At 42.4% G+C, this 21,912-nt stretch overlaps 1 protein-coding gene across 14 annotated transcripts in view; it reads right to left on the bottom strand.

Moving 5' to 3' along the window:
• DGKI (diacylglycerol kinase iota) overlaps positions 1-21,912 on the bottom strand; it is a 377,839-nt gene that overhangs the window by 236,374 nt on the left and 119,553 nt on the right. For all 14 annotated transcript variants that reach the window (XR_012490351.2, XR_012490352.2, XM_074315319.2 and 11 more), the window contains exons 2-3: positions 20,653-20,761; positions 10,059-10,154 (exon numbers count right to left, since the gene is read on the bottom strand). Coding sequence is in view for 12 of the 14 variants with exons in the window: in XM_074315319.2 (XP_074171420.2) it covers positions 10,059-10,154; positions 20,653-20,761 (205 nt within the window). In the remaining 2 variants the exon portion in view is untranslated. The remainder of the gene's footprint in view (positions 1-10,058; positions 10,155-20,652; positions 20,762-21,912) is intronic.

Genomic DNA, 21,912 nt, shown 5'->3' with positions numbered 1-21,912 from the left:
AATATGATAATAGAAATAAGTACTAAAGAGAAAAATTAAAGACAGAACAGGAAGTATCGAGAGTCGGGGAAAGTTCAAGTTGTACACACGTTGGCCAGGAAAGGGCTCACTGAGAAGACATATTTTGAGAAACATGGAGTCTGCCATGTAGATATCCGGGGGAAAAGCACTGCTGGCAAATGGAACAGCAAGTGCAAAGCCCAGAGGCATGAGGACCTTGGGAGATTGAGGAGAGACGAAGGGGCCGTGTTCCTAGAGTGGAGTAAACTCGGTGGAGATGAGGCCAGACAATAATGGCGGCCACATCACATGGGGTCTTGTAGGTCATGGTTAAGACGTTGGCTTTCTTTTTTTCCTGAAAGAGAGTAAGTAATGAGAGTCCACAGTGCTGATTCCCATATTAGCCAATTAGGGCTGGAATTAGAGTGACAAGAATGGGATGCAAAAAAAAAGGCAGACATGTAAGAGTGACCCCTTTTCCAGTCACATGCAGGCCTCCCCTAAGGTTAACACAGATCTCTCGTATCTGGGCCTTACGTCTCTCAGTAGAATAACTGGTAGCCAAGGACAGCTTCACTCCCAGACCTTGGTTAGCTGGCTTCTGGTGGGCATTGGCTGACTGTGTTCCAGTTGGAATTTCCTCTAAAGGACTGCAATAAAACTCAATTTGCTCTTCAAACCGCATATTTTGTTCTGCTCTAAGGAACACATTACCTGAAGCAATCTGCATATGAAGTGTTTACGTTTCTAGAGTCACCTCCCCTGAGTCATCTCGGATATACCTGTAAACCTACAGGATCAGCAGGCCCCACCTGAGCTAAGGCCCAGGGTGTCGATTCACAGCTTCCCTTGAGACGCAGAGAAAGAATAAAAGTGAGCTGAATCTGAGAACTAGAAAGACACATGAAAACCTCTCTTCCTCCTAAAAATCAGCCAATCGAGGTTCCCAGGAAGCACAATTTGGCAAGAACCAAAATGTGAGAAACCATGTTAATTCAAAGCTGGTTATAAAGAATGAGACCTCATTGTGTTTCACCATGAAGTTAGGATGGGGGGAAGCTATGGTCAGAATGACACAGGATTCATTTTAAGGGGAAAAAGGGTACACGGATCTCAATAACTTATCTTACATTAAAACTTGTACCAAAGCATTTTCTTTAGGAGTGGTTTAAAAATCTCTCATATTGGTGAGTTTAGTATATATTTTTAAGGAGAAGAAGGTACAAGCACTCTGATGGGCTTCAATAGAAATGTGCAGGTGAACCCTGGAGGTCTGAGACCTCGACTGGTAACTAGTGTACACTGCTACCACCTTTTGTAATTCTAAATAAAATGCAGGTACAGTTATTGATACATGAAACAAATATGCATCGCAGCCGTTACTTATGAAAAGTATGGCGATGGCCTGATCAGTCTGTACTGGGCAGTGCAAATTTAATGGAAAATACCAACCCAGCTGCTCTCAGAGCTGGGTTTTGTAATGCTAAGCGTACCCTCTCCATGGACTGGGCCAGAGATTGTTATGCTGCTCAGGCCTTCTTCTGCCCCTCCTTCCTGGTCATGAGGCATTCAAAAGGGATGTCAGTCTAATGAGCTCCAAGAAATCTTCAAAAATCCATCATACTATTTCCCACGCCTGGTTCTTATTTTACCCAAGGACACTTCCTATTGCCGTAACTATTACTGTTGACTGTCTGAGCTTTGTTGTTCTCGTCTCGTTTCTGCTTTGTAATGTCATCTGCTTCTTGTCTTTTCTCTTATTTCTGTTTTCCCATTTGTTTCCTCTATGCTTCCCAGCATTGGTGGCAGCGGGTCCGAGCTTATATGACCATGGTCGGTCAATAGTTTTAACTTTACCAATTGCTACCTTCCTGTCTTTGGTGCTTTCCAGCTGCTTTTGAGGCTGTTCCCATTCAATTTTTATACTCTTTTCAAAGTTATCTCACAGCAAAATTGTTATATACCTTATAGTAGATTAATTGAAGTGTGCAAAACATACAAATATATATGTGCAAAAATATATATAAATACGATTACAAGTATACTTATAAGTACAAATTCATACAATTATATAAGTAGAAATTCACACAATTAGAGCCCTACATACACAAACACGAGTGTACTCACAAATTTCAAGAAGACTAATATGATGAGGACGGACTGGACATATTACAGAAGTCTTAAGGAAGACAACAGGAAATGGTGCCTCAGTGTTGTCTTGATGGCTCTCTCTAGTTCCGAGGTTAATATCAAGGGCCTAGCTGAGATCTGAGGCTTAACACAAACTAGAACCACCGAAGTCTGCCTTTGAATCCTCGCTGGTGTAATAGCACCAGACACGCCACCTTACTTCCAGTAGGAATCCTCACACATCCTCCCCATCAGTCCCCTTTGTGGAAATAGATGCAATTGTTGTTTAAAGGCCACAGCTTTAAGATGTCTAAATAGTAATTTAGAGACATTTTTTACCCGGAAAATTGTATCTGCCACGTAAGAAGCCACATCAAGCCGTGGTGAATTCGCTCTTTTTTCATTGCCGTGTCCTCCATCCCAAGCTATTGGCGACATAATTAAGACAGTCTGTCAACCACTCTAGGCCAGGAAGACCACCATTTCAATCATGGTTCACCCAACACTGTATCTCCGATGGGCAGTATGGTTTCCACTCACAGACACACACCTCTCCATACCATTTCCTGTAAGGACATCATTACCCAGCGCAGAGTTGTTACTGGGAGGCTGGCAGTGTGATGCACACATTATGTGCGCTGAATCAGATGCAAAACATTGTTATTAAGTCACAGGGCTGTACCGACATTAAATAACAACAGGACTGCACCACACAAACACATACTCAGATACAAACACATAATGCAGCCTTGGTCTAAAATTATTATTGCCGAAGTGATGGCAATTATTCTCTAAGAATAAAACCACACATGTGTGCGTGCATGCGCGCGCGCACACACACGGCTTAATCAAAGTTTAGAATAAAGGCAAAAGAACTGCACACAGATACAGAAAAGTTATGAAGCTGGACGGTGATTAAGAGTCTCTAACTCTTCTTTCCTTTACCTTAAACTGCCTCCAGTAACCACCCCCCAAAATGGGTGTTGTTGATCAAAATTGGCAAGTCCTAGGAAAACTGCAGTGTGTGAGCATTTCTCAAATACTTTTCCACTGAATACTGAGATCCCACAAGACGTCAATGGATGATCTGTGGGGAAAATATGGGTTCAACCACCCTCCTCTTGCCCTCAGAAAAAGCGTAGGGAATCCTTCTCATCCTATGCCCTTCTTCGAGCTCCATGATACATATTTTATAGAAAAGGTATTCGGTGTTTTCTAAACTTATTTGGTCACAAGCCTCTTTCAATGAATAATACCCCATATTGTTCTTAGGAGTTTAGTGCTCTCCAGAACACCATTTTTTTAGGTAGACAATGATACCATTGATCCAAGTTCCCTAGGAATGAGGGACAAAATCCTAAAGTCCCCTGGGCTCCGTATCCCTTCACTATCGCTATTGCACGAAGTGAGCAGGATCAGTATTAGATTCTCAAGTATATGGACGGCTCTCTATGCCAAATAACTAGTTATACCAGGACCGATGACAGTTGTAATAGTAACAATGGCTGGTATTTACTGAGAGCCTACCCTGTGCCCGACACGGCTCTAAGTGTGCACTTGAATGAGCTCATGGAAATGGCCGACCATCTGGCCAGACACATACAGGCAACATCGCCTGTACCCACAGGAACATCCACTCCGTCTACTTCCATCCACCGACTAGGGGTCAGCAGCACAGTCTGCCTGGGCAAAAGCTTTTTCAAAACTATTGCTATTGCAAGCTATGCTCCCCCTGAGTCAGCTTGACCCATGACCGCCTCCATATTCTAAGGGTGAGAGAGGCCTCTGGTAGAGAGTGGTCTTGGCAGCTTCTGGAGATGGCGTCTTCAAGCAACTCAGAAAGCTGGCCAAACTGCCTGGGCTTTTCTGCCACACTGGTGGTTCCCTCTGACAGCCCACACCCCGCTCAGCCAAGCCACCACCTCAGGATGTGGACGATCGCTCCGCCATACTGGACAACCGGCATGGAGGGATTCTGAGGCTCAAATCCAGTGCCATTTGCTCAGCGGTGTACACCTGCTAGGCCCGAATGCACGAATGGGCAGAAAACCATGGCAGTGGGCACAGGGCACTGACTCTCTCACCATCTTGCTCACACACACAGATACACAAGAGCCAGCATCTGCCCATCTTCCAGAGATGAAACAGACCAGGTGTGACCAGGTTCTGGATTCTTTTTTTTTTTAAACAACAGAAAGCTGAAAGTTTCCTTCAGACAGGTCAGGGACTAGAAGCTTCTCATCAGTTTCTTCCAAGGACGCAGGGATATGGCATCCTTGTACACAAGTGCTATGATCGCCTCCAGTGAGGAGGCCTCTGATTCCCCAGTAAGAAGCCAGGGCCTGTGAGCTGTTTTCCAGAATGGGTCATGTTGATTTGTCACATGCAGTTGGTCCCACCCATGACCTAGTGAGACTATGCATATTACACACAGCAGCAAAATGACAGGTAAATCTCTAAGAGTCTGTGTTGGGGTACCACAGGACAACCCCAAACATAAGGCCTTGTTGAAACCAAAGTCTAACCAAACTTCTAAGGAGCTCATTCAACTTAATGACATTGAAATATAAGCAAGAACAGGAGAGAAGAGGGAGGATATTAACATGTGTCAACTAGTTGAATCCTTCTACCAATGCTGAGAGGCAGATGTCATCATCATCATTTTATAGGGGAACCTGAACCTCAGGAAAGCAGGGCAGAGCTAGGGGTTTTCATCCAGACCCATTTGTCTCCAGGGCTGCATGGTTCCTCACTCTCTACTTCCCCTCAGCCCCATATCACGTGGCCCGAATGCAATTCATTCATTTATTCACTACAACTATGTTAGTTAATCGGCAAGCGATATGGCAAGATACCTTACAATCAAGGTCGTGTTACAGGTGGAATTGGCCATTTTTGACAAACATTACTCACCAGAAAAAGATGAAAGCAAAATACACAAACAAAACAAACAAACAAAAAAGCAAAACAATACCCATGAGCCTACACACACACACACACACACACACACACACACACACACACACAAAGTGACATAAGCATATTTTAAAATAGAGAAGATATACCTGGCAAGAGCATTATGAAGTCTGACAGTTCCTTTTTCCTCTTACCCAAGCTATACACGTTCACTCACCTACCTGTCTACCTACTCTCTTGCCCACCGCTCCCAGCTCCTGGAACCTATCTGCCTGTCTGCTCACTTTTCCAGAAAGCCTCGTACCTCTCCACCAAAATCCTCAATCAAGACTGATTTCAATGTACCTCTGTGTGTGAGAGCAATTGTGAGTCTCCTACAAGTATCTGTCCAGCCAGGGAAGGTAACTCACCTTACAGAATGGCTACTGTATGTGTTTCCTAGGGCTGCCCTAACAAAGGACCGCAAATTGGGTGGCTTAAAACAACAGACATGTATTCTCTCCCAGGCTGGAAGCTTCAAGTCTGAAATCAAGGAGTCAGCAGGGCAAGTCCCCTTCTGAGGGCTCTGAGGGAGAGTTCCAGGCCTCTCTCGTGGCTTCTGGGAGAGCCTGCTGGCCTCAGTGTCCCTTGGCTTCCAGCTGCATCGCTCCAGTCTCTGCCTCTGTCATTACAGGACCTTCTTCCCGGTGTGTGTATCTCTGTGTGCTCTCCACTTCTTAGAAGGACACATGTCATATTGGATTACGGCGCACCCTGCTCCAGTGTGACCTCATCTTAACTAATTATATCTGTAACAACCCTATTTCCAAATGATGTCACATTCTGAGATAGCTGGGGTTAGGACTTCACAATATCTTTCTGGGCTACACAATTCAACCCCTACCAGCTAGTATACGTCCAGTGTGAGGACCAACCCACTTCGCTTGGTCCTGACGCCGTCTGAATTGATTCAGTGGCCTCTACCCATTATGTCTGACAGCACAGAGAATCATCTGTAGAGTTTGTTTCTTTTAACGTATTCATACCTAGTGCCACTCACCAGAGACTCTGATGTGATAGATCCAGGCTGGGAACCAACCATTAAAAAAATAATAATACAATGGAAAACTAAAGTTTCATAAGTGACTATAATGCTCATCCAGAAATAAGAACCACCAAGGGTCATCTGAATAACACTCTAAATTAGAAAACGGAGGCAAAAAGGAGGGAAACAGTATGTCCCAACTTCACCCAGTACGTAGATGGAACAGCAGATTTTAAACCCAGGTCCGTCTCACGCAAAACCCACTTCTTTCCAGCTACCCGATGTGTAGTTGGTACTGTGACTACACTTGTTGTGTATAGCCACACATGAGGTAGGCATGTGGCTTTTCAGTGTAAAAACGTGTGCGCTGGTATCTTGTTTAGGGATTATCAGTGGAAGCATGAGTTTCTTTAGGAACAAACATTTACCGGAACTTCTTGGTTTACCCCATAACAAAGGATGAGAACAGCTTCTACAGAGGGTACCCACTAAACTGTGAGGTTGTCACTTACAATTCAATGTCACTCTCAACACTGTCTGAAGTTTCTGGTACTGGGTACTCAGCCCATACACATTTCTAGAATAAAGGAAGGAACAGACATCCATCTAAATAAATATCACCAAACAAGAGTGACTCTAGTTGGAATTTTATTTCATTTTGCCCCATAATCATGTTGGGAAACAGCGATCATTCTGCTCCAATTTCATTAGTTTTGCATCCCTTTCTCCTCTCTAGACCAGAAAAAGAAACAGTTACTAATTTGGGGACTGTCACTGATTTGCAAATAACTTTAATCTCATTAACTATCTGCTCGCAGACATTCTTCAGTATTAAAGGTTGCCACTAGAGAAACGTAGGGGAGGAAGGATTTAAAGGTCATTTGGTTCAGCTGCGAGGCTTTGGAGCAAACTCTTCTACAACTGTCTTCATGTCCTGTGATGTCGCCACCTTGCTTTCCTCGCCCTCCAATGTCAGTCCCCAAATATCAAACCAGATGGTAGTAGGAGGTCGTGGATTTGCAAGACAGCTTTGGTTTTAAATAGACTATTGCAGTGTCCCCATAAGTTAGGGCGACAGTTTCCTGGTGCAGTTCTGGCTTACTCTTAACACATTGCGTACGGCGGGGTTTAAATTTCTCGTGAAGATTCTCGTGATCCGTATTTATGTTACAGCAGCAGCCACTTTCATCCTCAAACATGTCTTGGGTTAGACAATATGTTATATGGCCGTGCTTCATAAGCACACAGACATTTATAACATGCACTCCTAGTTTTGGTTCAGAAAACATGGACACCCCTCCCCGCCCATCCATCCTTATTTCCATTCTTACCTAACACATGCCCTTTGGGGTGCCCATGCATGTCTCACGATTACCTCTTCCCTTGTACAAAGCTTGTCCCTGCCTCTGAGTTTGCTCATGTTCCTCTCGCTGCCTGAATTGTTCTCCTTCCTCAATCCCACGTATGTAAATCGTACCCATCTTTCAAAACTGCACTCAACCCCCATTTCCATGAAGCCGCCTCTGTCTACTCAACCCACACTGACTTCTCTTAACTTCTGCCCATGACATTTGCTTTGCTAAAATAGGGTGAGGAGTGAAAGGCACCTTTTCAGTGATGGATCCCCTCCTCCGCCAAGCGCTCTGCCTACGTTTTGTGTAGAAGACGGCAGGTAGCACCTGGTTATGGTAATTTGGTCCCTATCTCAATAGGTCAGCTTTCTTCAAAGCTGGCTCATTAAAAGAAATGAGAATGCAGTAATCTACGTATGCATTTTTCTTACAAAACTGTTGTTCAATTCGAAGACAGCTGCAAATAGAACACTTAAACTAGAGACTCTCTGAGAGATCTCCTTGCCTACCCCTGCTCCCGTACCCCAAAGCACCCCCATCCCAGCGTCAAGATGGTCATCCAACTTATTTGTAGACACGCCCTTTGAGCCCATCTCTCCAAGCAACTTGTTCACTTGCTGGGCAGATCTAGCTGTTAAAGTTCTTCCTTATAATATAGTTATTTTCTCCAAGTTAAGTTTGTGGACTTAACTGCACCATAATTATTTGAGGTGCTTATTAAAAATCAGATTTCCAAGTCCAACTCCAGGCATACTGAAGCACCATTTGGAGTGAGAAAAGAAACAGTAATCTACATTGTTAAGAGAATTTCCAGATGGCGTTTATCATACCAGAGTGTAAGGTCCACTGTTTGAGTCAGTGGATCCTACAGTATCGAGAACTATATTTTGAGGAAGTTCCAGCAGAACACTGGGAATTTTCACAACTCCATTACCTCCTTACATTGACCTAAAATTCCCTTTATTCTCCTTGTTTTTCCTGGCCTGGGGGAATCGTGACCAAGTTATAATCAGTTTGTGGACAGCAATGTTATTTACTGATACCAGGCTTAAGGAGTTCAAAATTATATATGCAAGTAAGAGTGGGTTTCCTTTTTCCCATTTTATGCTCTCAAGACCAGCATTTATGCAATTAGCTAAGATCCTAATGTTAATTCATTATTTAGAAGATTTTAGTCCAAATAGCTGAGCTTCTTCCTCTTGGTTTTGGTTAATTTAATCAAACTCCATGCAATTATACTTTCATTAAAAATACATATGCATAAAGTCGAAATGATATTTAAGTCAACTGAATTTACAATCAGATTAAAAGTAATGCAAACAATTAAGTACAGATCTGAGTTGGAAGCAAAACTAAAAACAATTTAATCCTACTCCATTTTGCTACCAAGAAGGTAGCTAACGCCCCAAGTTCAAGAGTTCTCAGTCTCACACAGGGAGCGGTAAACTTGCGATTCAAACTCAGGGTTCCCAACTGTAAATTGCATCTGTACATCTGGGCCTTTCCCTGACATGTAACTATTCCCAACTTCACTCAAACACACACTGGTCCTCCAAAACGCTCATAAAGTTTTCAAAACAAAATCTATAAAGTAGGCTTCACAACAGCTAATATAATTTTAAAGGTCTTGGTTCCCTAGCTTTGTGAGTCCAAACAGCCAGATAAAAGTCCTTAGGGGCTATATTCTCCTATAAGCTTTGATGGAAACTCAATTTCGTCCCTATTAGTTATTAATAAAAACATATTCACTTGTAATTCCAAGGTCCTACATTTCACCCTAAATCTTTCTTCCACACAATAAACAAACATAACCAGAAAAAATGTTTTATTATGTCCGTGATGAGGCTCACTTCCATAGATAAGAAGGAACATCTTTCTTCATCACGTTCTTTTCAGACCCATCGTTTTAAACGACACAAAAATTTTAAGTTCACTTTCTCAACACTAAAATTTTAGTTCCTCACAACTTACTGCCGGGCAACCATGCTGTCTTCCCAGAACATAAAGAGAAATTAACATTTAAACAGATTGTTCTAAATAGGGCCATAAAGTAAATTTTAAAAAGCAAAGGATACTCTGATGTAGTTGACTGCTGACTGTTCATATGGTTTCTAGAATGTTATCCTCCAGTATTTAGTCCGAATTATTTGCTAGCCTACACCCACCACCAGATAGTCTTTTCCATCCATCCCCACCTTCACCCACCAGTAAGGCCCTGCACCACACACTCTCTCCTTGAAATGAGTATCCCCTCCCACAGACACCCTTCCTCCACACCCAGACCTCTCTCCCACATGGAAGCCCCTTCCATAAGCAGACATTTCCTCAGGCTCACTCTCCCTCTCTCCTACCCAACGCACAAACAAAACCAACCCTGGGAACCATCACAAAGTACCACATTCTACCAAGGTGGTTCGGGCCTGCATAGTCAAGCCCCCAAACCGTTCAAATTGACCCTATGAAAGCCCTGTGAACTTGACATTCTCTCTGTCAACCGTCTCACAAGGGACAAGCTCTTTCAAACCTCTCCTTGGAAAGTCAGGCCCAATGATCCCCGCTGCTTTTAGACTCAACTGGGAAGATTCCCCCGCAAGAGATCTCAGAGCCCAGAGGCTCTGAGTGAGAAATACACTCACGGCAAATCGGACTTGGCAGTTCTCCTCTCCCAGGTAGCACAGGTCTCCTGAGACGTTGGTCTCCAGCCATAGGTGCTCTCCATTCACGGCGTTCTCCTGGAAGGAAAAGACCCACCTGACTTCAGTTTTCTTTCCAGGCATAAAGTGGGGAAGTTCTCAAATTTACATTTTGGATACAAACAAGTCAGCGAAGCCGAGGAGTTTAAACATTTCTCATTTTACCCCTAAAAATACCGCTGGTATTGATCCTACCAAAATTCTCGAAAGAGAAAAAGGTGTTTGGAAATGCTTTGAGCCAATAAGTAAAGCAGACATTAGGTCTATAGATGCTTTCTTGATGGATGTGGTCATCTTTGAAACATACATTAAGCAAATGAGGAAATAACCCTCAAATGGTTCAATGAAGGGTTTATTTACGCAGGCCCAATACTGCAGAGTCCATGACACGTGAACCCAAAGTTCTATTCAATGTTGCCTTTACTGAGCAAATTAGCAAAGAAGGAGGATTGTAGCATTAAAGTACTGTAAAGACTGTTTGCAAACAGATTTATACCAATAATGGGTACATCCTACTTCTAAGCCAGAGGTTTCTTGAGACTCAGTTTTAATTTTAAAGTCACTGTGTACTCAAAGCCTAATAAATTTCTACTAATTCAGACATTTTGCCTATTCCACAGGGCCTTCACCCAGATAATTCTCGTTTTTTTCAAATTGAAAGATCCCCCTGCTTCTAAAAATATCCGAATACTTCTGGCATTTGAATATTTCAAACAGCGAATAGCTGTAGGTTTGGACCCTAAAAGTTTTCAAACACCAATGGATGAGGACAATATTTTTAATAACTAATTAAAAGGCACTTTGCTAGGTATCCTAAAGAAATTGATTTCCACAATCTGAAATATTCTACTACTGGGAATTTGTCAACCAACTTTAACGTATAACCATTTCTAGAATAAAATTCCTTTTCATCCTTTTATTCTTTAATTCATTGAATAAACATTTATTCCACATCGCTGGCACTGAGCACTGGGTTAATGTGGCAATCCAGGCAGTAAAATCTACCAGCGAACATGGAAACTAAGCACATAATTACAGCAGCAAATACTAGAGCAATCTAAACACAGCAAAAATTCCCACCAACTCTTCTAGAAAGTGAAGGATAAAATGTGGCAGTGGGGAAATGATCCAAAGCCACTGACAATACCAGTTAGGCAGGCCAGAAATTACATCCTGGTAGGTCAAGTAAGGAAGGCAGGAATAGGCAAGCCCCAGAATTAGGATTTCCAGCACATCACTCACGCCCTGGGTTACTAGGTTTCATCCTGGGTCCGGGGCTGTTTGCTTCCTGCTTAGGGCATATCACCTCCGGATAAACCTCGCCTCAGATTCAGGCACAGCAGGACTATTTAGCTAACCTCACCCTTGAATGGGGATCTGATTAGAAAGATGGGTCTTTGTAAGGGAAGAGGGAAAGAAAAAAATGGAGGCTGGTTCTAACACACTGGTCCTCAAACGTGACTGCTCCTTAAAATGACCTGGTGAGTTTTAAAAAACACTTGGGTACCATTCCCAGAGAGTCCATTTTAACTATTCTGAGGGGAAACCTGGACATCAGGACTTTTCAACGTTCTGGAGGTGACTTGTGTGTGCAGCAGAATCTGAGACCCAACAATGCAGTAGACCCTCCCCTACCTCTTCAAGCTTATAAGAGATTCTAGAACTTGTCTATGATTGATCTATTAGACTTGGTACTTCTCTGTCCTTCTACAGCCACCAGAGAAGAAGGTTACAGAGGAAGAGCGATGTGGCATAAGATTGCCCAGAGGGATAATAAGGAAAGAGACCTGAAACCATAGATACACAGTGAGAAAGCTCAAAGTTAACAAGATAGATCGTGGGGGGGCGGGGGAGGGGGGGTTAGGGAAAAGGAAACACACTCACAGAAGCCTTTAAAGAAGCAATATAATGAATTAAAACATTCATATATTTACCTAGTAATCTTACTTTTGGGAATGTGCCCTAAGGAAATAATCCTAATGGAAAAAATAAAATCTATGTACATTAAGAGGTTGAGCTTCTCTCCTAGGTCTTTGTAGCCAAGACTGCTAGCCATTCACCAAAATCGTTTTTGTTTTCTTCCTGAACACACAGCTAAACCTTGTTACCCAGCTTCACTTGTAATTAGGTATGGTCATGTGACCAAGTTCTAACCAATGGAACATGAGCAGGAATGGCTTGTACTGTTTTCAGACTTGGCCCATTAAAACCTCCCACATGCATTCCTTCGTGGTCTTTTTCCGTACTGGATCCCTGGAAAGTCAACTTCTGGGATGATTTTAAAAGCCTTCTGATGAAGATGTAAGAGCAACCATCTGTCTGGGTCACTGAACAACGATGGAACAGGGCCAACCCCCTACCCAACCTACCTGGAACAGTTCTGGTCTGTTACACAAGTGAGAAATAATCTTCTATATTTAGCCATTACGTGTTTGAGTATTTTATTTATCGCAGCCTAGTCTGCCCCAACTAATACAGGCCTCTTCTCTTTGCTCATATTTTCACATGGATTTTCTTTCATTACCTACAAGTTACTTAGCAGACACTGAACAGCATGTCTAGTCTCTAAATCCTTGTTTCTTCTGCTCTGAACTCTAATTCTGACATCCTTGCTGATATTTTACACTGCTGTAAAATTAATTCCCCTAAAAAATAGGGAATCATTTAAGCATCCTGAGTAAGAAAGAAGCATACTCGGGATGCTTAAATGATTCCCTTTTTTTAATAAATGAAATCCAAATTTCACTGCACATATGAGACCTTCCATCAATGGTACCAATCTGTCCATCCTTAACCTTCCTTATTCCCCTTCATACTCACCTTCATACCTTCATACATTTTACTCTCTTGTCCCTCTTCTCAAAAGATAGCCATACTTCTCTTTTCTGTGCACCATGTTTTTTTGTTTAGTCCATTCTCCCCACCCAGGAACCTTTCTGTCTTCTTTTTTTTTTTTTTTTTTTTTTTTTAAGATTTTTTTATTGGGGAAGGGGAACAGGACTTTATTGGGGAACAATGGTCAAATTGTTGTCCTTTCAATCTTAGTTGTGGAGGGTTCTGTTCGGCTTCAAGTTGTTCTTTCAGTCTTAGTTGTGGAGGGCGCAGCTCAGCTCCAGGTCCAGTTGCCGTTGCTAGTTGCAGGGGGCACAGCCCACCATCCCTTGCGGGAGTCGAACCGGCAACCTTGTGGTTGAGAGCCCACGCTCCAACCAACAACTGAGCCATCCGGGAGGCAGCTCAGCTCAAGGTGCCGTGTTCAATCTTAGTTGCAGGGGGCAGAGCCCACCATCTCGAGGAATTGAACTGGCAACCTTGTGGTTGAGAGCCCACTGGCCCATGTGGGAATCGAACCGGCAGCCTTCGGAGTTAGGAGCACGGAGCTCTAACCACCTGAGCCACCGGGCCGGCCCCCTTTCTGTCTTCTTTACACATCCAGCTGGAAATGTCATCTCAAATAGTATGCAACTCAGAGTACCCATTTGTGCCAGACTAAAAAAAAAAAGAAAAAAGAAAAAAATACCTCTCCTATTTCTAAATGAAGATAACATTTCTTCTGTGTTTGTGAGTGCTGAGACAGGTCTTTAGAGATAACATATATTTGTATAGATCAATCTACATATGTAGATCTAGCTACCTAAGAGTAGAGATCCACATAGGTAGATAGAGACAATTCCTTGCTCTCAAGCTCTGTTGAAGTCCTAGTAGTAGTTGTAAGTACAAAGATAAAAGCTAGGGGGTGGGTATTATAGTCTGAATAACACAGACAGTGTACATGGACACTAGAAGCAAACAACCTACACAAAATGAAGACATTTGCTTATAAAAATGTTTTGAAACAATACAAAAATTATAAATATGTATCCTATGTAAATGTCCTTACAAATTCAGGGAGGAAAAATATATCTATATCTGGACTGTCTTCTCTGGAAAATCTTCAAGATAATAGTAGGTAAAAATCTGTCTTGGATGGTTTAGATCTGTGCTGTCCAAGAAGCATATGGCTATTCTATTGAGCACTAGAAATACGGTTAGCAGTAATTGAGATGTGCTGTCAGTGTAAAAATCACAGCAGATTTTGAAGGCTTCGTGTGAAAAAAAGAATGTAAACCATCACTGATCATTTTTATATGGATTACATGTTGAAATGGTAATATTTTTGATACATATGGTTAAACAAAATACGGTGCTAAAATTCATCTTACCTATTTCTTTTCACTTTTTTTAATGTGGTTCCTAGAAAAGTTAGAATTACTTTACGGCTGATCTACTCATATATTTCAATTGGACTATGTTCGTTTAGCTCATCACTTGCCCGGGGGCAGAAGATGAGGCCTAGATGTTTCTCACTGATCTGTGACATTGTAGGATTCTATGATTTCCCCCCCAGAAGTCAGTGTGGTTTCATTTAAAATTCTCACAATTTTGGAAAACAAAGTGAGGGCATGAAGTCAGGCTAGATATTTCCCACAATGAACATGGCCGACCAGCTCTAGGACATCCACTGACTACAGGTGGTTAGTCACTCAGGCACTCTCCCCAATCTGATCTCTTGATTAGCCTGACAATATTCTTTGAAATGTGGATGGGAGTGGAGAAAACTGTTGGGGTGGGAGTCACTTGAGCCCAAAGGTAAAAAAGCTGAGGCCTGAAGCTTGTCAAGAAAGCACGGGTCTGCTAGGACCTGCCATTCTGGCAGAAGACTAAAATGAGAACATGAGCACACGCAAACACGCACGCCTGCCTCCTCCTGGCTTTTCATTCACGGTTTCTAAAGATAAGATGACCTAGTTTCATAACCTACTTTAAAGCAACCCCACGTGAAGACACCGTTTCCCTGAGCTCGTCCTGGAACCCAGCAGTAAGGCGGTATGCTGACTCTGTTACGTTTCTACCTGCCTGGGAGAAAGCACTTCTGTTCTCAGCATCGTTAACTACCGGAAAGGGAAGGTGGTCTGGACTTAGGATCTGGCTCTGTTTGTGCTGAGGCTGTTTTCCATAGCCTTCTGGATTGGAGGAAATCTTCCAGAGAGGGAGGATAAAATGAACTGAAATCAAGGTTTAAAACCAACATGCCCTTTAAGGAAGATCTTGGTGGCTTTTCCACCATTGCTTTGAGAGTTGTTTTAGGGAGTGTAATGGGAAAAAAACAAATCATAAAACAGTGGAGACGGAATAAGACCTCCTCCGCTCTCTGCTATAATAGTAAAAACAGGGAAGAAATCTGTAAGTCCAGGTGAAGCCTCCCTCACGGGAGAGGCATGTGAATTTAAGAGAAGATATACATTATCTACGCAATAGACACACTTCTAAATGGGCTAACTCACTCTAAACTGGAAACTTGGCTTCCAGCCCAGGAGATGAGAATATTGTTTTTCCTTTTTGAGCATCACTCTCTTCCTAGCAATTGGGTTTGTTTTCCCAAAACCTGGCTTGGCTGACATGTATAGTATGATGTCAGTGGGGGCAGCCCCTGCAGGTGGCCGCCACGAAGGCGAAGAAAGGATGCCATAGGGAAGAATGGAAAGATCACACAGCTGTGTGTGCTCTAAGACTCAACACAATGCATTGTACCAGGAAAGAAATTTAAAAAGAGTTACTTGGGATTCAAATAGCATAAATCCATTTATTTTTCAAGCAGGCTTTGGACTCATGTCTACCACACCTTTCAGGACTTGGCGATGATCTGAGTGCTTGTTGACTCCCAGGGAAATGTCCCCTTCTCGCCGATTGAGCAGAAAAGCCATAATCAATCAGTCCCCTGATATCACTAGTCAGACCACGACTCGGCCTGCGATGCTGGGCTTTCCATCGTGAAAAAGAAAAACCAGCAGAAAACACTGTCCCTCCCTTCAAGGAGCCCAGAATCAAACTGAGGACCTAGAATAAGAAAGTCAACTGAAAAACACTAACTTGGTTCTAAGGTTTATAAGACAGTGCATGATGTGTAGAGGTATCATGAGGAATCAAAGCAAACAAAAAGTGACTAAAAGAAACAGAATCGGTTCAATTGAAAAGATGAACATGGCCTAGCAGACAGCAAGAGAGGAAATCTCTAGAGGAAATAACTTCCACATTGGGTGGGGCAGACTATCCACAGTTGTCAATAGGAAGACTCGGGAGCCATACTGAAGACATCTGGCTACTCCCACATGTCACCATGAAGGGTCCATCTCTGGCAGGCATGAGAGGAAAGGCCTGTGCACAGGCAGCAAGAGTGACTGTCGGCAAAAAGTCATCCCGGAAACATTAGGAGAGACAGAGAATCCTGTAAGTCATAATACACCATTTGAGTAAATCAGAGCTGGAGAGAAGTTTTGGCCTTTGAGGAGCCGACTAAAAATAAAAGAGAAATTATATATCACTAAGTAGGGAAATGAGGATATTAAAATGGAATACTTGAAGGAAATTACTAAGTTCGTGTACCCAAGGCATAAAAAGTGACTCCTGCAATAATATACTCCTGGCCCAAATGCACAGGTGCCTACCGCCTAGGCTCAGTAAATCAGTGCTCACCTGTGTCTCAGGCACCCCACAAGCAGACCACTCCCCAAAGCCCTTTGCAAAAGGATATTTAAGAAACAACTGTACCCTTCCTGAAGACTTTATTCTGACACATATGACTAGAGTCAGAACAGGGCCCTTTGGGGATTCTACAGTAAGTAGAAACTTGGGGGTGAAGATCTTAATTCCAGGTCCACCCTGATTTGTCCTGCAACTTCACAAGCATCGTGAACAGCTTTTGTGTCTGTGAGAGGAGAGAGGAGGTGACGTAAGTCAAGGGGTCCTCGTTCAACAGGTCCTTGAGATGACCCTCATCCCCCTAGACCAAATGGGAACGGAGCAAAGGGAATTTCAATCCGAGGGGGGTGGTTGGAATTGGGAAACCTTTGTCAGCTCTGCTCTGTCCCCGTCAGAAGCCTCACTTAGCACTATTGGGCCTTTCACTCTCACCAAAGGCAAAACATTGGAGTTTCTCCTTTTTTAACTTTATTTTTTAAAGTCTTGCCACCCTCCTCTTCATCTGGAAGACCCGTCAGATGCTCCAGGCCAAATCAGTGCTTAATAAATAGTAACAGTGAATAAGTAAAGAGTGATCATTTTAACACATTTAATCCAGAAGAGTGGGCCGATGGAGGGAGAGCAATCGCCAAGCCTCTTTTCCATAGGGGAGCAAACAAGGGGGTGGGACAAAGGGAATGTCAGAGATGGGTCCAGTCAGAGAAATAGTCTCACACTGTACACAAAACAAAGAAAACCCGGGTTTACCTCCTTGCACAGACGTGCAAACCAAAGTGACAAATGAAATGGGTGGGAAGCACATTCATTAGGAAAAGCCACAAATTTTGAAGTGAGGGCAAGTAAAGTCTTAGCAAAAGAATATAGAGGGGGATAAAGGCAGTCTCTTCAATAAATGGTGCTGGGAAAACTAGACAGATACATGAAAAAATGAAAAAAAAACAATGCACTAGCCTCTTATACAATATATAAAAGTAAATCCAAAATGCCTTAGACTTAAATGTAAGACCTGAAATCACAAAACTCCTAGAAGAAAACATAGGTAATAAACTCTTTGACACCGGCCTTAGCAATATCTTTTTGGATCTGTCTCTCTGGCAAGGGCAACAAAAGGAAAGATAAACAAATGGGACTACATCAAACTCAAAAGGTTCTACACAGCAAAGGAAACCATCAACAAGACAAAAAGATAACCTACTGAATGGGAGAAGATATTTGCAAATGATGTATTTGATAAGGGTTAATAACCAAATTATATAAGGAACTCACACAACTCAACATCAGAAAGTCACTAAATTAAGAAACTGTGGTACATTTATACAATGGAGTATTACGCAGCCATAAAGAAGAAAGAAATCTTACCATTTGCAACAACATGGATGGACCTAGAGAACATTATGTTAAGTGAAATAAGTCAGAAAGAGAAAGACAAATACCATATGATCTCACTTATATGCGGAATCTAAAGAAAAGAATAAGTGAATGAACTAATCAGAAACAGTTTTGGAAACATGGAGGAAAAAACAGAGGGTTGCTAGAGGGGCGGGGGGGTGGGGATAAGGGGAAGGTGAGAGGTTTTGGGAACGTACAGAGGGATAGTGGATGGGGGGAGGGGGGTTCACACAGTGTGAGGGATATAAATGATAAATGTCTAAGTTTTGCTTTGTCTTGTGCACCTGAAACTAATTAATAAAAAAAAAAAAAAAAAAAAGAAAGTCACTAAAATGTTTTTAACAATCTGTTTCTTCCTCTCTTCTGAGGAAAAAACCAATGTTTTACATGATTGCAGTAAGGAATTACAGGGTTGGTCACTGTTTGGCTTGTTTGCTCATAGTAGCATTAGCCTACAATTATGTGTTTTTTTTTCAGTCACTTCTTATAACTCCTGACAGCATATCTCTAAAGCAGCCCTCAGATGAAGTGTCTTCACACACGTTTTCAGTTTTTCCTCCATTGTTAAACATTCCCAAAGTGCTTCCTGCCACCATGGTAATTCCACAGGCCACCATGACACGATGCCCACCATCAAAGGAGAGGAAGGAATAAAGAACCATCACACATGAACCCAGCCTTCGTTCCTATTTGGTCTTCCCCTCCCGTGTATCACTGCCTCCCACCACTAGGCCAGAATACCATCTCAATGAAATATTAAAGTACATGTCTCTCTACAGGAATCAGAAGGAAACACATTCTAATCAAGCTTTGGCTCAAGCGGGACACTTCTTTTTAAAAGCATTTCTGATAACTATTTCCAACATCAAATGGGGATGGGGTGCCCTGCCTCACACTGCAGTGATGTCCTCTGGACTCTATTCTAGGTGTCACCTTTCTGCACTTTAGCTATTGACTTGCTTTCTGCCCACTGTATTCTAAGCTTCTTGAAGGCAGAAACCACATCTTCCTCACCTAAGAATCGCAAGGAACCAACACGGGTTCTAGAACAAAGCAAGTATTCAACAAATGTGTGATCAATAAATGAATTCATCAATTACTTTAATTATGAGTAATTAAATCTGCAGTTCACAAAGAACTGTCACACTTACTGCCACCTATGACCCTAACTACACCCATGAAATTCCCCTTGGGGAAGAGCCACAACTGTCCCCATCTACAGATGAGATCACCGAAGCTTAAAGAAATCAAGTGTCTTGACTAATGTCACACAAGGAACAGAGAAAGGATTTAATGACTGTTTCTATCTAAATGATTTAAACTCTTGTCATTAGAATCTTGCATCCCAAATAGAGGATTGTTTGGGACATCATGAATATTAAACTAACTTTTTGGGGTCCCTGATTTTTAATACATGCTCATCATTTGTCCAAAGCATATCTTTCTTTGGTTTTATTCATCTGTTTTTTGTATATTTAATTCTTCTAAATTACGTAAACACTGATGTAAATATATTCTACACTTTATTATGATTTAAGAGTGTATTAAGGAACCACCCTGGAATAATGGGAAACTCCAGGGGAGGAATAGTCTTCCTAAACAACAATTCAGCATGATCAGGTGGTATACTATATGAGCCCTCCTAGGACTGATGTACAGTAAGAATGTTAATAAGCGTGTGCTTAGGAGAGAGAGAAAAATATTATAATATAAAAGGACAGGAAATCATGGAATATGTGCTAAAAAAAAACCCACTAATTTAATTTAATTTTAAAACTCCTTTCCCCCACCTCGTCATGCTCTTTCTTATAGAAGAAGATTTCCACTCTGTTCAACTCAACTAAAAACGCTAAACAAGATTCATCCTCAAGTCCCGACGGGCAGAGTTTCAGAGCAGCCCTCCCCTCCCTTCATGCTGTTCCTTGCATTCCTTCAGGAAGGGACAAAGCCTTTCAATCCACAGTCAGAGATGTCTTCGACCAAGAACCTGACCCACTGAAGACTCACTACATGTGTTCTAACTGAATCAAGAATTGCAGACTGCAATCTTCAACTTTAGTTGATAGTTTTTGTGGAGGTCTTTGGGTTGAAATGGTAAAATCAGCAAAAACACCCACGCCGACTCATACAAGACCCATTTATCTTGGGTGAGGGGAGGAAGTATAACAGACAGGAGCACATGAAGTACGTGGAATGTGAAGTGAGGTCACCCTCTGAACAAAAAAGAAGAAAAGGGGGCGGGGAAAGCACCACAGAAGAAAAGACAACTTGAGTAGAGGAAATCGAATTTAGATTCCATGATGTTGCAAAGGGGAAGTTCCATTCGTCACCGTGGCAGGAACCAATAAAGCCTGTGCACAGAGGTACCTTTTATCTCACAGCTGCACACTCAGGCAGTAGTGCTTCAAATGATTCATGAAGATTTTATTTTAGTCCTCAACACATCTGATTTCATATAAAGGAGCTCTGTTCCTAGAAGTCTGCAAATGAAAATGACTTAGATATCTGAAGATTGGTAGCGAGCAATCTGGAAAATTATTAAGTCTTACATGTAGCTATCGGAACCCTGAGAAAGAGAGAGACACACATGCAATTGAATTATGTTTAAATGAAAAAAGCCGACACCTACACTCCAATCCAGAGTTGCTCTGGGCTCCTTCGCTGGACCATTTGCCACAGGAAGGCTGAGGGGATGTGCTGGAGCCAGGTGCTGTAGGCCTGTCCGGGAGATTGCTTTCCTGCAGCAAGAAGAAAAAACACAAAGGAAAACCAACATCAGAAGGTAATACTGAGCTGAAAATTTCCCATGGGATAGAAATGATGCCTGAATTAGTCCTCCGCATATGTGAACCTTCACAAATGTACTGGAATATATCTCTCTAAAGTGCACGGTAAAGGTATGGAGTGGCAGGTTTCAAAGACAGGGAGATTAAGGGGGCCACTTTGGGGCAATATTGCTTCAGGACCAGAAATGAAAATGTAAGCCCCTGTTTAGGGTAGAGGGCACAATGCAGGTCTCTTTGTTTACAGAAAGAGCCCTAGGGCTGGGGGCGGGAGGGAGAGCGTCATAATACTTGAACAATTTTAAAGCTGCCTAAGAGTAACAGCAAGAAAAGCAGGCTCATGTGGTCTTCTATTGAAATTTCTCTATTTCCCACCATAGTGCTCTCCAAACTGGTCACAGCTCCAAGTTTACTCTTGTTCCTCTCAAGAACATCCTCAACAGATATTTTGAGGTTCTAAATAGGAGAATACTAATTTGCATTTGTCAAGAAACCATAAACGCTGAAAGACCAATGTCTTACCAACACCCATGGCAAGAAAAATCCAGAACACATCGGTTGGATTTTAAGTTTGATCAGCGAAACATAACAGAATTTAGGTGAGAAAGGAAGCAATGAATCAGAAGAGGTTGACAAAGTCGGCCCTGACCTTGGTCTGCAAAGATAAGAAATAAGAGGAACTGCTTTAGCAAGCAAATGTGACTGTTGTTGAGCAAAGGGAAGGAAGAGAGATATGAACAAAGTGCAGAGAATAAGCACAGCAAGATAATGGGAGAAAGCAGGGACCACCCAGGGAGACCTTCTGGTATCATCATGCATAATAGAAGCTCAGTTTATGAAAAGCTGCACCAAAAATGTCAGACAAGGGTCTTGAGCTTAAACATGAGTGCCAACTGGTAAATTAATTAAGTGGCTCCCTAGAAAGGACAGAAGCGTTTCCTCTACAGAAGAGTCCATGCGTGCTCCGAGAATGATCTGAACTGCCGTCAGGTGGGCCTGGTGATGCTGCAGCTCTCAGTCCTGAATGTTCTGAGCATGAGGCCCAGGAATCTGTATTTACACATGTTCCCCAGGGGCTTTCTTCTGTAAGCTAAAGTTTTTAAACT

The sequence above is a fragment of the Rhinolophus sinicus genome, chromosome 8 (assembly GCF_057876585.1).
Source record: "Rhinolophus sinicus isolate RSI-liver-muscle chromosome 8, RSI-T2T, whole genome shotgun sequence".
Lineage (NCBI taxonomy): Eukaryota > Metazoa > Chordata > Mammalia > Chiroptera > Rhinolophidae > Rhinolophus > Rhinolophus sinicus.
The sequence above is the reverse complement of the archived record's forward strand: the minus strand, read 5'-3'. Positions and strand labels throughout refer to the sequence as shown.